The sequence below is a fragment of the Cydia pomonella genome, chromosome 26 (genome assembly GCF_033807575.1).
Source record: "Cydia pomonella isolate Wapato2018A chromosome 26, ilCydPomo1, whole genome shotgun sequence".
NCBI lineage: Eukaryota > Metazoa > Arthropoda > Insecta > Lepidoptera > Tortricidae > Cydia > Cydia pomonella.
In genome coordinates, this window is record NC_084728.1 from 7,159,615 (window position 1) to 7,176,005 (window position 16,391).

Genomic DNA, 16,391 nt, shown 5'->3' on the forward strand with positions numbered 1-16,391 from the left:
AGATTTGCCCTATGGTTGACTGGTAAGATACTCGCAATAGGGTATTCGACTGTATTTAAGATAAATTATTTCACACCATGCATGAAATAAAGCACCAGATAATTATTAAAAAACTAAATAGGATAGAACTATAAAAATGTGCCTTGAAAACCTAACTGCTTGGCAAAGAGAACAAATTGCCAAACGTGAACTATGCATCATTGAAGAGTTCCGTTCTTTTAATCATCAGCAGTTCCACTTCATCAAATGTCACTTCTACAAATGTAAATACTTGATTTGTTAATGAAAATACTAATATTACTATATATATGCCTTTAACATTTGAGGAGTTCCCTCGACTCCTCATGGACCCCATCGTCAGAACTCGAACTTGACAAAAATTTGTCTTGAAAATCTAATTTGCATAACAAACACAGCGAAGAGGAGAAATCGCCAAACGTGTACCATGCGTCGTTGAAGAGTTCTATTCTGATCATCATCAGCAGTTCCACTTCATCAAATGTCACTTTTTTAAATGTAAATGCTTGATTTGTCAAAGAAAATACAAATATCACTATATGTATGCCTCCAACAGTCTGCAGTCCACTCGGTAGTTTGCTTAGCCCACAAGCAAAATGCAATACGATACAAAAATTATTTTATTAGCGATCATTAAATTAATAAATATTCTTCATTCCTTTCCTATACCAAAAGAAACTAAAAAGAAAATAGATATTAAGCATATACATTAAAAATCTTAAAAATTAGGATTTTTTTATTGGTAACCCACAACATTCCACGAATACCACGAGTATATAAGTTAAATTCAACGTTAGATAGCTACAGTTTGAAAGTTCCAGTTAAACCGAAAACATCATTGGTAAAAGATGAAATACTTACAAGTTTTTATTTTGGTAAGATGTTGTTTTTTTCTTAGGTACTTACTACTAGTAGTACTAGTATTTATTACCTTTTCAACGTATGCTTAACTATCACAGATATTTGTTCTTCAGTTCTGGATGTTTTCTATATATTTAAGTATTTAGTTAGTTAGTTAGTGCTTCTGGGCATTTTCCGCAAATCGACAACCATTGTGCCTATTTTGCGTGAAACGAGGTAGCGCTACTCTAACCACCCCAGCTCCTCCACGAAGCCTAGCAAAGTTTTCAGGTTGCTAATTGCCTCTCCTAGTGTGCACGGATTACCTAGGTATTTGTTCCTGTATACTTCTACCTGTTTGCAGTCTAGGAGAATATGTTTTGTTGTTTCTTCTTCTTCCATGCACGCTCTGCACATGGGGCTGTCTGTTTTACCCATATTGTGTAGGTGTTTGTTAAGTGTGTTATGTCCTGTAATTAATCCTACTATTTTACGTAGTTGATGTCTAGGTGTTTTCAGTAGTATTTTGGTGAGTTTGTGGTTCAGTTCCGGTAGAAAATCCTTGGTCTGCCTGCATGTGTCCATTTCCTTCCAGTATTTATTGTGCAGTTGTCTGTGATGTAGGTCTAGCTGGTTGTGTATATAGGATATTGGTAGGGGTATGATGGGCTCGGGTCCATATGCCGGCGTTTCTGAGCCTTTCCTGGCCAGTTCGTCCGCTGCATCGTTTCCTCTTGATCCACTATGCCCCTTTATCCATTGAATTGTCACTTTGTTGCCTTCTTTGCTCACTTCCGTGAGGCTTCGATGACATTCGAGTATGAGTTCTGAATTAAGTTTGTCGCTGCATAGCGCTTGTAGTACTGATTTACTGTCTGACAGTATTAATATATTTTCGTGTTTCGCCTGTCGTCTTGTTATAGCATTGCAAGCTTCTATTATTCCCACACATTCAGCTTGGAATACCGTGTTATGTTCTCCCAGGGGTTTTGAGATGTGTATGTTCAGGTCCTCCGAGAAGACACCACATCCTGTCCCTTCAAATGTTTTTGAGCCGTCTGTGAATATTCTTAGGTTTGTTTGGTCTAGTCCTTCTTTAGGATCTTCTGTTAATGATATGGCGTACTCTTTCCAGAAGGTCATAGTTTTTGGTGTTTTGTCGATGGGCGCCTCCAGCATGGGTAGTTTTGAGATCATATTTTCATAGATCTTCTTGTGCGATGAGTTGAGGGATGTCCATAGGTTTAGCTTTTTCAACCGAAGAGCCGTGGCAGCCGCTTCTTTTTGTATATATATGTGTAATGGTAGGAGTCCTAGCATTATTTCTAGCGCCGCAGTCGGAGTAGTTCTCATACAGCCCGTCGCAGCCACACATGCTAGTCTTTGTGTTTTGTTTAGTTTGTCTATTACCGTGGTTAGCTGGGTGCGGGGCCACCATACGACCGAGCCATAGCTGATCATTGGCATTATTACCATTTTGTATAGCCACAGTATGATGTGAGGAGCAAGTCCCCATCTCTTGCCCACCATCCTCCGGCATTGCCAAAAGGCTACTGTTGCTTTGTTTAGTTTATTGTCCAGGTGTTTGTTCCAGTTCAGTCTATCATCCAGGATTATGCCTAGGTATTTTACATCCTTTGAAAGTGTCAATCTTGTGCCAAAAAGGGTTGGCAGTTCGTATGTACCCAGTTTTCGTTTGTGTGTGAAGAGAATTGTGTCGGTCTTTTTTGGGTTTACCGATAGGTCATTCTCCTTGCACCATTTCTCTACTATTTTCAGTGCTGTCTGTGTGAGATCACACAGTGTGTTTATTACTAGGCCGCTGATTAGTATTACTAAGTCATCTGCGTACCCTATAGTCATAAAATGTTTGTTGTTTAATTTTGTTATCAATTCGTTCACCACCAGGTTCCATAGCAGTGGTGAGAGTACTCCTCCCTGGGGGCATCCTCTCATGACTAGTGCTTGATGAGTTTGGTTTTCGGATAGTTTTATTATTCTCTGTCTTAACATATTCATTATCCATTCGGTTACGAGTGGATTGGTTCTATGTCTTTGTAATGCTTGCTGAATGCTGCTAAAGTTTGTCTTGTCAAAGGCTCCTTCTATGTCGATGAAGGTGCCTAGGCATGAATTCTTCCTTGCTAGCGCATTCTCTATGTTGCTTACTACAGCATGGAGAGCTGAGTCAGTTGATTTCCCTTGACTGTAGGCGTGTTGGTTTGGATGGATTTCTATGTTTTTTAGGGCCGTGTCCTTCAGTTCTCTGTCACATAGTCTTTCTAGTGTTTTTAGCATGAAGGATGTAAGGCTGATTGGTCTGAAAGACTTGGGGTCCGAGTAATCGGTTTTGCCTGGCTTTGGGAGGAAAATCACTTTCACTTCCCTCCATTTATGTGGTATATATCTAAAGGCTATACAGCTGCACAGTAGATTGGATAGATGTTTGATTAATGTATGTCCACCCCATTTTAGTAGGGCTGGGTAAATTCCGTCCGTTCCCGGCGATTTAAAGTTATCAAAACTATTTACCGCCCAGGTCGTTTTGTTATATTCTGTTATACATTTTGCTGTTCTCCATTCGCTTTCAGTTGGATTATAGTTCATTGTATCCTGTTCTGGGTCTTGCTCATTTACTACTTTGCATCCTGGGAAGTGAGTCTCCACCAGTAGCCTTTCTGTCTCAGCTGGGCTGCTAGTGGTACTATTATCTGGTCTCCTCAGGGTACCCAGTAGTTGTCTTGGTTGGTCTGCAAGGATTTACCTTGTTCTGTTTGCTTGAGTGACTGTGGATATGTTGTCGCAGAAGTTTCGCCATGTGGCTGATTTTCTGTATCTTAGTCTTTTCTTGTAGTCTGTTTTAGCTGTTTTGTACCTGTCCCAGTCCTCTTCAGCTCTTGTGTTTATTGCTCTGTTAAGTAACCTTCTCATTTTTGTTCTCATTCGCTCTAACTCCGGTCCCCACCAGCTGTTGTTGTTATTGTTATTGCCTTTTCCTCTAGCTGATGGAGTCGATAGCGGACATGTGTTTTCGTAGCTTTCAATTATGTTTTTAATAATTAAGTTTACCTGTTCCTCCAATTCCTTTGTGTTGCTAGGTCTGTCAGTGTGTGTGTTATTGTGTAGTTTACCTTCCAGAAGTTCCTTGTACGCCGCTATGTCCGTGCGTCTCGGGTTTCTTCTAGGTGTGGGTGTTTGGATGTCAGCTGTCAGGTCATACCGTATCCATCTGTGGTCGGAGCAGGATAGCTCGTCCGACACGTGCCAGTTGGATATGTGTTGAGCTGCCAGTCCTGTGCTTAGAGTAATGTCAATTATAGTATTACACCTACGAGTGACAAAAGTTGGTTTGGATCCTGTGTTTAATATATCTAGGTTAGTTGACATAAGGTATTCAACAATATCATTACCTCTTTTGTTGTTGGTTTCCATTCCCCATAGGTTGTGATGGCCGTTGCAGTCTGCAGATATGACCAGCTCGAGCCTTTCTCGTTCGCAGTAGCGTATGAGGTTGTTCACCTCCACTGGAGGTGGTTCGTCCTCCGCCGCCATGTAGGTGGACGCCAGGACTATCTCCGGTAGACTTGAGTTTTGTGTTCTGAGGAGTTTTATGGCACACACGTCTCTGGAACAGAATTGAGTAAGTGGTTGTGCCATTATGTTACGAGATATGTATATGCAAGATCTTGGTTTGAAATGTGTATTGTAAAATAAATTACCTCCGGTATTACCAAGGCCGTTTATGCGTGTGTTCCTGATCCACGGCTCTTGAATCAGGGCTATGGATGTTGGGTTAACCTCCAGCCATCTTCGAAGTTGAGCCGTTGCAGATTCGCTGTGCTGGAGGTTAACCTGGAGGACCTTACAGTGGGAAGGCGCCATCTGGGGATATCCCTTCCGCTGCCTTTCCCTTTAGGTCCAGGAGACTGATCCCCTTTGGTAGACCATCCTCGTCCTCAGAGTCCAGCAAAATGCCTTCCTCGATGTCTGAGGTGTGTGGTTCCGCGCAGTCGGTGTCCATTGCAGAGGGGGTGTTCTTTTCAGGCGCGTCCTCTGCAGATTTGTTCTCCCCTCCGTCAGTGTTCGCCTCTGTTGCGTTTTTCTCCGGTGGAGAATCTCTGAAGCGTCCTCCGCCGTGCTGGAAACTGATGTAGACTGTCCCACATAGGTAGTTCAGTCTTCTTCCCTTTTCCATCAACAACGTCTTCAGGTATTCCCACCAGGAGTAGGGTACAGGCCTTTTTTTTCAGGGGGATAGCCTGGTGGAGTTTCCACTTCCTCACCATGGCCCACGGGTTCTGGAAGTTGAGGACCCTGCCTATTTTGGTGAGGTTGTCTTCCAGGGACGGGATCAGGATACCGCACCTAGTGTTCCGGACCATCTCGTCCTCCCTCTTTCCAACGAGCTGGTCTCCGTTCTGAAGGGTGGCCGACTCCAGCCACTTCATCAGCCACGCCTTGGTGTTCGCGTCCTGGCACCACAGCTTCAGGTACCCATCCACAAAACTGGGTCTGCCTGAGAACGCTGGGGCCTCCGCTGCGGTGTCCAGATCGGTTTCGATGGCTGCTTGGAAGATAGCGTCCCCGATCTTCTTCTCCACCTCTGCAGCATCTTGCTGCGTCAGTCTGCCCGTGCGGTTATTGGTAATCGCCACCGTCAGATCTGACGCTGCTGCCGCCGCATAGGAGGAGGGTGGTTCTCTGTTCCCCGAGGTGGCGTCTGTCCGTTGTTTTTTGTGGTCGCCTCTGGGGGATATGGTTTCGTCCAGGCGTGCCCTCTTGGCTTTCCCTTCTGGTTTCTTCTTTGCCTGGGTTTGTTCCGCAGGGGTCGTCGCTCCCTCGCCCTGTCCCTCCGGGGCGTCAACCTCCTGTTTGTTTCCAGAGGAGCGGCTTTCTGCTTCTCTTCGCTTTTGGAGCCGCTGCCTCTTCCTCTGCGAAAGTTTTTTCCGCATAGGTGAGTCTTCTTCGGTCTGGGCAGGCTTCCCTCTTGGTTTGCACCTGATCTCCCAGCCGGGATCTATGACCTGCTTCGAGGGTTCAACAGATGTCGTCCCACTCTCAGCCGCCATCGTTTTGTCAGTCGAGGGTCCAGCTGTTGAAAGCTCCATCGTCTCTGGCTTAGTCACCTGGGCTGGGGTTCCGATAGGTACCCCGGCTTTCGGCGGCCTCTCCAGCTTCGATGGCTCCTCCTTAGCCTTCCCGCTCTTTATTGGTTTCGCCCCCCTTAGTGCTTCAGCATGTGCCGTCTCATCTAAGGAGGTCGTTTGGTTTTGTTGGTTTTTATTACTAATTTTTTTTGATTTATTGCTATACATATGGTTCCCACGAGTAGCTAGGGATATAAAGGGTCAGTACTACGCAGAGCCCCGCTTGCGTAGACAAGGCTATATTTACAACGGGTTTCGCCCGGTACCCGAGGCCTATCGTTCGCGACTGAGCTCCCTCTCAGCCACGCATCCATCGGCACGATCAGTTACACCTTGGATTAGGGTTTTTGGAGTCGAGGTTTTCTCCTCCAGGAAGGGGGGATGTGGATAAATGGATTAAGATGGGAAGGGGGGTCAGGAGGGTTGGTCTGGGTAAGGTTTTATGGGTAAATTGGGGGTTTATAGGAAGGGATAAATGGGTCGTTTTCATGGCCCTCAATCTCCGAGCCACCCCGTGCTATTTAAGTATTTATTAGTATATCTATATATTATTGACCGAGCGTTAGCGGAGGTCTTGGTGTTAGCTTGGACAAAAATGCCTTACAACGACTGCCTTAGCAGTGTCTAACTGACATATTCGCTAATGTTTGCGTAACTTATTTTCTGTACATCTCGCTCGCATTAATACACGAGTACGAGCGAGAAAGTAAGATACGCGCTCGCTAGCGAATATTTCAGTGTCAAATTGGTGATAACCGTAAAGACCGATTCTCGTGAAATTTTGTGAAGGATCGATGATTAAATAGATTCAGTTTTTGGAAATCTTTCAAAATGGCGGAGCCATACATTTATTGAGTTTTACGCTATGCTTACGAGGTCTACAGCTCGAAGACCAGCTAGTGTATGGATATATCGTCGTCTCGTCAAGTACTCAAGTCTCACAAAACGAGATTTTTTGAGCATGTTGTGGGACTAGGTCGTTTTTTATAAGATAATTATGGGACAATAATGTATATTTTTTATTATTATATTGTACTAATTTCAGGGGCTTATTTTAATTCTAACTATTGACTATAGCGAGTGCGCGCTGCCGCCACCGAAGTATGACCCAAGTAAGTTATTTTAACAATATTTTTATCGTAAATAATTAGAAAAGTTAAAATAATATCCAACATTGGCGTCAAAAAGATTAAGCAGAAACGTCTGCATATGATACCAGAATTCTTATTAATAAAGGAAAAGTGCAAAAATTCACTGTCTCGGCCGAGAACAACTGAGCTACAGAGACTTACTTGACGATGACGAATTTTTCCACTTTTCCTTTTTTTAATACGCTTTTATTAGGTCGACCTGTATGTAACTAACTATCTAATGGAATCTAAGGTACCTAACTAATTTAACCATCTTCCAAGGATCGTAGCGCCATGAAAATTGGCAGCTGTATGTAGTTCTGATGACAATACAATAATATGGTACTGTCGAACTGATCTGATGATGGAGCCGGAAGATATGAACTGGAACTTCATGATGGAACATCGTATCATATCTGTGATTGGATTTGTTAGAAAAGTCTTGTAATGAACTTTGACCACGGACTTAGCCGTTCGCATGATAAAACTGGATGCGAAGCGATTAGTGCGAATCAGTGGTAAAGTAACGACGTAAGGGTGAACGCAAGTCCGCGTCTAGTCCCACGGTGGCAGAACGGAGACGGGGGGATTAGATTATGTAATCCCATCGCACACTCCCCGAAATGTATCCTGTAGAATACCGATAAACAGGTTACCTTTCTACGGTGTTCTAATCTCTGCAGTCTAGCCTCTAGTCTTTCCTTTATTTATAAGAATTCTGGTATAATTTACAGACGTTTCTACTTAACCTTTTTGACGCCAATGACGGATATGTCCGCACCGTAGTTAAAAAATCGGTACAGTCCATGGATGGTTGCCTAGATTTTAGATAAAAATCGGTTGATCTAGGCAACCATGGACGGTACCAACTTTTGAATAAGGCAACCTATTATTACAGTTAGAATAAAACAATAAGCTTTCATTTGATATAATAGATAGATAGATAGAAGATAGAATACTCTTTATTGGCACACCTCAGTAAAAATATACAAGAATATACGATTAAATACAATAAAAAAGTATAAAAAAATCTGTCCGTACACAATTTTACTGGCAACTTATTTGCAATGTGTCAATGTGAATATTATCTCATTTTTACTAGCCTATTCAGGTGTCCAACTGCTGAGCAAAGGCCTCCTCTTATACCCCCAACCTCCTACAAAAAAAATCCTTAATACCTTATAAAAACATTTTTCAGTTACTAATAATAATCGATTAATTATTACTTTCAGAGGACTTGGTGGACTGTAGGCCTGGATCCTACGTACAGAGTCCTTATTATCACCTCGCCTGTTTGTGCTTGAGACCTGGAGTTGCAGACGAAAATAAATGCATCGATACCTATTCAGTATAGGGCAGTATAGAGCGAGACGGGTTAGAAGAAAGAAAATACATTTATTTAACTTCATAACCAGTGATCGGAATACTTTATGACTTTGTTCTGCCAAGTTTAGGTATTTATACTCTGCTTATTCCTGACTTGACCTACAAAAGTGTTCAGTAACAACCTATTTTGAATAAACATATTATCACTTAAGAATATCGGTTCGAAATCGAATGACAAGAAAATAATGTCAAATGATTTAAGGGTTAAATGCTCGCTTCCACGCGGGCACTCTTCCTAAGAAGAGACTCATCTATGCTATGCATTTTGTCTCAAAGGGTAATTTAATTCTGTATTACTTGTTATTTGGCAATAATGATACCTATTGTAATTTCCCTTATTGAAAAATAAATTAGATTTATCTAAACTGTGTTTTTTTTTCTTTTACTCCTTAAGCTAATTCGTTTTGTTTCCGTTTCGAACACGTTTCACAAGGAAGTTTATATATTTTATTGTAGTGAGTGCAGTAAAATGCAGTAACGGTTGATATGCGTAGTGGGGTAGTAATAAATCACCCATCACCCATCTCCCACCCAATCACCCATCAATCACTCATCAATCACCCATCTGCAAAAGTGCATACCAATTGGAATTCATTCATGAAGTGGGTATGTATCTTTGCAGCTCTCTGTACAATCAGCTGCAGAGAAATGGTCTCCCCCTCCCCCATGTATTTGCCATATTGTTCCTTAAATTGCACTTAGCAATTTTAACTTTAATTAGTAAGACTCTAAAGATGAACGCTGTTACTGATGATGGTGTGGATGGCGAACCATTCGAAATTCAAATTATCATTAGTGTTGAATATGGTATAAAATAAGAATTATAGGATTTAATGCGTTGTATTATTGTAGATAAACATACAAACGTAACCTTAGAAAGCAACAAACTAGCAAATATATCCAACATCGAAAGCAAAAACAAAGAATCCAACAGAACCGTTGTAAAAAGGAGTGCAGATGGCGACAGTATATTTTGGAATGACATGTATGACGATGAATATGGAATTAAAGACCCTATGGAAGACGATATGAAGGACAAATCTGCTGTTAAATTTAATGATCTTATGGGTAAAGATAACTGGATAGGTTCGAAGTTCAAGATGCTTGCTAAAAGTATTAAAGATAGAAGAAATCGTAAGATGGAAAGGAAAAAGGGTAGAAATTTAAAAAATGCAAGGTAATAACTAATAACCCCATATCAGCCCGATTCGAACTTTAAGATACTTCAGAAATTTTCTAAAGATACGATATGAATTGGATATGTCGGTGTCATAACTGACGTTTTTGTTTGAAGAAATGTAACTTTTGACACTGACATATCTAATCCGTATCGTATCTTTAGCAAATGTTCGACGTATCATAAAGTTTGAATCGGGCTGTAAGATTTATCCGCATAGACATCATTTAAGGAGCATCCAAAAATCCAAACATCCAAACCTCCGCAAAATTATGTGGAACAACTCTGTGTAGCATTATGCACGATTCTCACTGACCGGCTTTAGTCGGGTCGTACCGGAGCGCATTTTCAATATGTCTATACTTTAATTATGCTAGAAGCAATTAACTCCGTCCGGAACCGTTCGCGTCCGCGAGCAGCGGACCGGCTTTCGGCCATACAAATGTGACTCCGCCCGTTCGGTGGGAATCCGTTTTGAGTAACATACCTAGATACCTAGTTACTGTTGCACAGTGTTGGTCAACAGTTTTTAACAACTTTCAACACTTTTTTCAATGTTTGGTGTTGGAAAGACCTTCCAAGTGGAAGCTTCACTTCTTGAGGTTGGAAAGGCCTTTCAAGTGGAAGGTCAACTTTTTGGGGTTAGAAAGGACGTCCAAGTGGAAAGTTTTGGGGGTTGGAAAGTTCTTAGTGGAGCTTTCAAACATTTGCAACGTTCTAACTTTAACAGTTTAGGCTTGGGTCTCTTAGGACTGTATTTTATCTTCTATATGTCTTCAAATATCAATGTAATCTTCTATAGTATTCACAAATCTATTGCAATTTCAGAAACAAAACTAACACTCATACCAAGAGATCTGTTCCAGTACCTAACGTAAGTACTTGTATTACTTGATCAATATGGTTGTTTCCATCTACAAATCTTAGGGCAGAATTGTATCCCAATAAATTCTTTTGGATTATAAGAACATGTTAAACTACTTTTAGGGGACCTGTAATGACCATATTTTTGTAAATATTGAATTTAAAATATCTTTTGGCACACGTCACGTGACCAAACTCGAAACGTCTTTGAAGATTCTGATGACGTCACAACTCTCGGATTGACACTGTTGACAGTTAGGCGATAAACAACAAATGACAAATGTCAGTTGACAGCTCGTATCTTCTACGTGTGTAGGTAGTTATGTGTCAAACCGTAAACTGTGACGTCACACAATTTTCAAAGAGCATTTTGGGCGCGAAAACATCTATCAAAACATATTTTGTTAATTTAACATATTTAAAGCCGTTTTTAGTATAAAAGTTGAATTTTAGGGCAACTTTTAGTTAATATAGAACGTAATACAAGCGTTTAAAAAAATTGGAAACAACCCTATTAGAAAGTTCGCCAAAGGAGCAAAGCTTATCCTGCCCTCTTAGATACATGACACACCAAGAACAAGCGGGCGTCTTGCTCATTTGTTTCTAGAATGTGCAGAGTGTGGAATGAGTTGCCTCCTGAGGTCTTTGCGCTACGACATGGGAATCTTCAAGAAGCGGTATTTAGGTTTCTCAAGGGTCGGCAGCGCTTAAGTGACTCCTGTGATGTTGCTTATATCCATGGGCAACGATGACCGCTTCCTATCAGGCTTGTCTGCTCTTTTGCTGACCATCACATAAAAAAAACACAAAGAGCCGATTCAGATAGACTTCGGTATCCAAATAAAAAAAATCCTACATGCACAATTTTACTGGTATATGTCAAACATGAATCTTAGTAGAAACCCGAAAAGCTCCATAGAAAATCACCGCAGGTCCAAATTTTTTTTTTGATCGAGGAAAAATGGGCTGTACTTTTCAGAATGACTCCATCTTAAAGAAGATTTGTACGTAGTGTCAGAAAGAAATAGAAACTGGAATTATAAAATAAATTGTTACTAATCTACTACAGTTTTCCAGATTCTACTAACTTTCAGTATGACCTAAGTATGTACTAAATGCGAAACGAAACGATTAGTAAATATTGATAAATTAACTAATTACTTATTTATATTTTTAAAAGGACTCCGGCAAGCGTATGTTTGAGGATCTGACAGCGAACATGAAGAGAGTGTGCCATGAAGCTGCTCAGGCCATCCATGAAACTACCAATAGGGAAGGTGACTATCAGCATTGTATGTAATAAACAGTAGAAAAAAAAATCTTTAAGATCAGAGTCTGCTTGTTGGAAATATTCTCGTATTAAAGTAATTTTAGGTCATTAAAATCCTTGGAGAATTTAACAACCGCAGTAGCCTTTAAGATCTTACCCCTCTGTCTAAAATCTCTGCCAATGGTCATATGTATTGTATGAACTGACGTTTATCTGACATGGCTATTTGTGCGTTACGTAGAAATAGCCATACACTTGACGTGCCCCTCCCCCGCATAAATCGGCAGGCTGTTTTGTACAGAAAATTATAGACAAGGCGTCTCCAGTTGTTAAATCTTTCAAGTTAAAATCCCATATATAGCGTCGACTAGTACCCATAACATAAGCCTTATTGAGGCTACTGTGGGGCCAAGTCAATTTGTCTAAGATTGTCCCATAATAAAGCTCGAAGAGCTCATTGTGACCGGCAAAGTGGATAGGAGAAGGCCTGGACGCGGACGCAGTCCAATTGATCTGACGAGTTCCGCAACGCTCTTGACTCCACACATGGCTCTCCACACCGCCAGAGATAGAAACAGATGGAGAAAGATCATAAGAAAGTGGTACAAAAGGAAGGTCACGACCCTCAATATTGAGCAATACGACGCAAGGAGGAGGTCCCATAACATATTAATATATGAATACATTTATTAATAATGAAGAAGTTGGTTTTTCAGTGCGAGCTGACAGTGACCAGGCATCTTCACTGATGCAGCAGGTGGTCGGTCTCATGTCGGAGCTGGTCGATCTTCAGGTTCGCGAGAAGACATGCATCCGTAAGTGTTATACGAGTATCCAGTATCTTTCATGTCAGAAATTTTGAGATCAAACCTCGGTTGCGTGTATAGAGTAGGAAAAATCTCTCGATCTTCGGGAAGTTTTTCATGCCAATATATATAGTGGTGAATTATGTTGTACTACCAAATTATGTCCACCATTGACAATGTACCATAATTCCAGCAAATAAAAAACTATGACTAGGTATATTGACTATAACTATGAGAAAAATGAAAAAAGATGACTAAAATTTCGGTCAGGACCCTTATCGGCTACTTACAGACAAAAGCTTAATGGACAGCCAATGTTGGGTCACATGACATGATCGCTGATGATCCAGAACATTCAAAACTGGTCACTTTGTTTCCCCTAATTTTATGGTTCAAATCCACGTGTTTTAGTCACTCGCGCGACATGTTTCGGAGAGCCTAGCGCAGTGGTTCTTAACCTTCCTGACACCCCTAAGACTAACTAGGGATCCTGATTTTACCCCTCCTACTAATAATCATCAAAAGTCTTTCTTATAGGTCTAATCTTTGTTATCTTTAATTAAGCTTATTACCACCGTGAAATACCAGTTTTACCCCCACGGGGGTAATTACCCCCAGGTTAGACACCGCTGGTAGCGGCTGTAGCACGGTCGCATTTTTGTCACTTGTCATTATGCCTGTCACTTTCGCACTTACATACTTGTTAGAACGTGACAGGCATAGTGACAAGTGATAAAAATGCGACCATATGGCCGCTGGCCTCCTTTGTCCTTTCTCAAGCACTAACAGTGCGAGCAGCGTTCACGATGGCTGTGCTTCACGTACTGCTGCGCGCCGCGTCGCACGCTGCGAGCGCGCTGAGAGTACCAGTTAGGGGAGGTCTTGCGCTGTCGTTGTAGGAGCATAGTCATTAATCTTGTAGCACTGGTATTCAGCGTGAGTGACTGTGAATGTTAATATGTCTCACGACAGTTTGAATTCGATGGTCACCTTATATTAAGATGTATGTACTTATATACAGTTAGTAGCCATTTTCTTTGCTTTTAAATATACATTCTCACACAAATTCATATTTCAGAGTTACCGGAAGACCTACGCAGCTTCCTGGCTTGGTTGACATCGCCAAGCACTGAAGAACGCAACGATGCAGGTTTCTCTCTCGATACTTACGATTCCGGTGAGTTTTGAGCCCCACGTGACCACCGTCATTAGGGGGGACAAATAGGAATGATTCCAATTTTGTCTCTGTCGGGCAGAGATGACAGAGACAAAATGGGAATACTTTAAGCCTTTAAGGCAAGGTATGCCCAAGTCAGTTGGTGGTATTTTCAGGACCCAATTTTGTCGATAACTAACTTTCGGTGTAGCTAATTTGGAAAAATGTCAACTTGTGATAACACTAAAATAAATTGTTACTTACCTACAACATTTCATAAACTTTGGCCTCGAATACACCACAAGTTCACTAGATTATGCTACGCCTTTTACATTAATTATTTTATTTTATATCTTTTATTTACACTTTGTTGTTTTATTTGTACATTTATACGTTGCTATAATTTGATAAAATCTTGGAAAACCTTTCCAAGATTTTATCTAAACTAATGAAGTACCTTTGTAGAAGTCGTTAACTGTTAACATTATTTGTTACATCACATTGGATATAATAATATATATATAACACATTAACACATCTCACACAGGTGAAAAGGCCTATTATATAACACATTGTAATTTAATTTATGTATGTATTGTATGTAAATAAAATTTTAAAAGCCTTAGTTTCATTTAAACGATTGTTTAAACGGTGTATTCCCATGTGTCCCCTCCGCACGTGAGCACCTTCATACATGATGCGGGGACAGATGGGAATGTATATGAATGCTTTTAATATTTACCTTACCCTTAATATTGAAACTATGTGTTTAATGCGTTACTCAGACTCTATAAGTAGTAATTTTTCTTTAAGGTCCAATGTCCAATTTGCATAACCTCGATGATCTATTGTCTTCCGACGTGAGGAGCGAGTGTTTAGGTACCATACACGATGTGGAAGACCTCATAATGCAATATGATGAGATGAGTGAGGAAGACAAGGTAAGACTATCTTCATTTTAAGGCTCTATGTCGTATCTGCACAACCTTGATGACCTATTGTCTTCCTATTGAACACACACCGCTGAACTAGCATTATTCTTAGTGCCCGTAAGGCCCCTCCTTAGATATAATATGTCAATGGATCTTTGTCTTTCAATAGCTATATAACTGTTTCATATATTTAGATGTATGTATGTACACTTTGTTTCTATTTCAGAGTAAAATGAGCGGCGTGAGGGAGTATCTGGAGCATCAATTACATTATCTACACAAACAGTTGTCCAACTATAATGAGTATGGGGTATGTAGAAATGTATTACAGTATTTCTTGTCCTATGATTAACATTTTTTTGTCAGAATTCATATAAATTGGTAGATTTGAAGAGCTCCTCATTCTGGTCCGAATAAACAAGAAATTCCAATTTGGGATAAAAAAATGTATGGAAGTTTTCATTGAGTTACGAAAATTCGTAACTCAATGATAATTGACCAAAACCTTTTAGTAAAAAGAAAAGTTTCTTTTAAATTTATTGCAACTTTTGTATTTTTCAGTCGTCAGTTATGTACCAAGAACAAATCCGAAAGCGTCGACAACCAAAAACATCAAACAAACAACGAAAACGAAAATCATACAAGTTCATAAACTACTACGGAAAGAAACATACTAAACCCACTGTTTTTGATGACGCTACCAATGATTATGGAAATATAAAAGGAAAACAAGCCAGAATTGAAAACGATAACAGAAATGAAGTCAATGGCTTTCTTGAAAACATTGAAATAATGAATGATGATAAACTGAATGAAAACAAGGCTCTAAGAAGAAATGTTGAGAATGATATGAAGAATTTGGATGATTATTTAAGCGTTTTGGTGAACAATAATGATAGTTTTGTCAAATATAGTAAAATATAGAATTGTTAATCTATTTAAGATGTGACTGTGTCATTATTTCATTAACATTGAACAACAAATATTATGTGCATTATTTTAGCTAGTTAATTGTTTTACGTATTATAAATAAATATACTGATTTATAATGGGCGTTTTATACAAAAGCTTTTTGTCATATCTGTATCTAGAAAAAAATATCCGGCCAAGAGCATGTCGGGCCACGCTCAGTGTAGGGTTCCGTAGTTACTCTTCCGTCACAATAAGCTAAACTGGAGCTTAAAGTATAGTAAATTGTTAACCAAGGGATGAAACGGTACCTTTCACCCGAGTTAAACAAATAGGCAAATTTGCATAATCAGTACCTAATTAAAGTAAGTCTTTTTACTATGAAGGGAAAACTTTTTGCGATAACTCAAAAACAGCTAAACTGATCATGTCCGCTATAGTTTTCATTTAATGTCTTTCTTAAGCTCTACTTCCAAGATTTTTTTCATATTTTTTGGACCTATGGTTCAAAAGTTAGAGGGGGGGGGACACATTTTTTTTTTCTTCCGGTGCGATTATCTCCGAATATATTCACTTTATCAAAAAATGTTTCTTGAAAAACCCTATTAGTTTTGAAAGACCTTTCCAACGATACCCCACACTCTAGGGTACACTTTACGTGTAGGGGAGTTACCCTAAAATAAATTAAATTTTTAGATTTTATTGTACGTCTTTGTCGGCTTTATTGATTTATATATCCATGCCAAATTTCAGCTT

The 16,391-nt window shown here is 40.0% G+C and overlaps 2 protein-coding genes across 3 annotated transcripts; one reads left to right on the forward strand and one right to left on the reverse strand.

Annotated features, from left to right (window-relative positions):
• Positions 1 to 4,720: 4,720 nt before the first annotated feature.
• On the reverse strand, positions 4,721 to 6,396 carry LOC133531861 (uncharacterized). Its single transcript, XM_061870257.1, has 2 exons — positions 5,093 to 6,396; positions 4,721 to 5,013 (listed from the first exon to the last, which is right to left on the reverse strand). The coding sequence occupies exons 1-2, from the start codon at positions 6,171 to 6,173 to the stop codon at positions 4,721 to 4,723; spliced, it is 1,374 nt and encodes a 457-aa protein (XP_061726241.1). The 5' UTR covers positions 6,174 to 6,396.
• A 2,501-nt stretch (positions 6,397 to 8,897) lies between these two features.
• Positions 8,898 to 16,188, forward strand: LOC133531941 (uncharacterized). Of its 2 annotated transcripts, none has more exons than XM_061870378.1 (8): positions 8,898 to 9,698; positions 10,527 to 10,572; positions 11,743 to 11,839; positions 12,537 to 12,647; positions 13,717 to 13,815; positions 14,608 to 14,735; positions 14,953 to 15,036; positions 15,288 to 16,188. In XM_061870378.1, exons 1-8 carry the CDS (start codon positions 9,355 to 9,357, stop codon positions 15,648 to 15,650), a joined length of 1,272 nt encoding a protein of 423 aa, XP_061726362.1. In that variant the 5' UTR covers positions 8,898 to 9,354; the 3' UTR covers positions 15,651 to 16,188. The 2 variants fall into 2 exon arrangements, with proteins under 2 accessions (XP_061726362.1, XP_061726363.1); XM_061870379.1 differs by having other exon boundaries at positions 12,549 to 12,647; positions 15,288 to 16,186.
• Positions 16,189 to 16,391: the final 203 nt, after the last annotated feature.

Bases quoted from the DNA above. Each gene is read 5' to 3' on its own strand.
- LOC133531861 (XM_061870257.1), bottom strand. From the start codon at position 6,173: ATGTATAGCAATAAATCAAAAAAAATTAGTAATAAAAACCAACAAAAC. The intron at 5,014-5,092 runs GTACCCTACTCC...TATGTGGGACAG, and splicing joins CCCCCTGAAAAAAAAGGCCT to TCTACATCAGTTTCCAGCAC.
- LOC133531941 (XM_061870378.1), top strand. From the start codon at position 9,355: ATGCGTTGTATTATTGTAGATAAACATACAAACGTAACCTTAGAAAGC. The intron at 9,699-10,526 runs GTAATAACTAAT...TTGCAATTTCAG, and splicing joins AGAAATTTAAAAAATGCAAG to AAACAAAACTAACACTCATA. The intron at 11,840-12,536 runs GTGACTATCAGC...ATAATGAAGAAG, and splicing joins TGAAACTACCAATAGGGAAG to TTGGTTTTTCAGTGCGAGCT.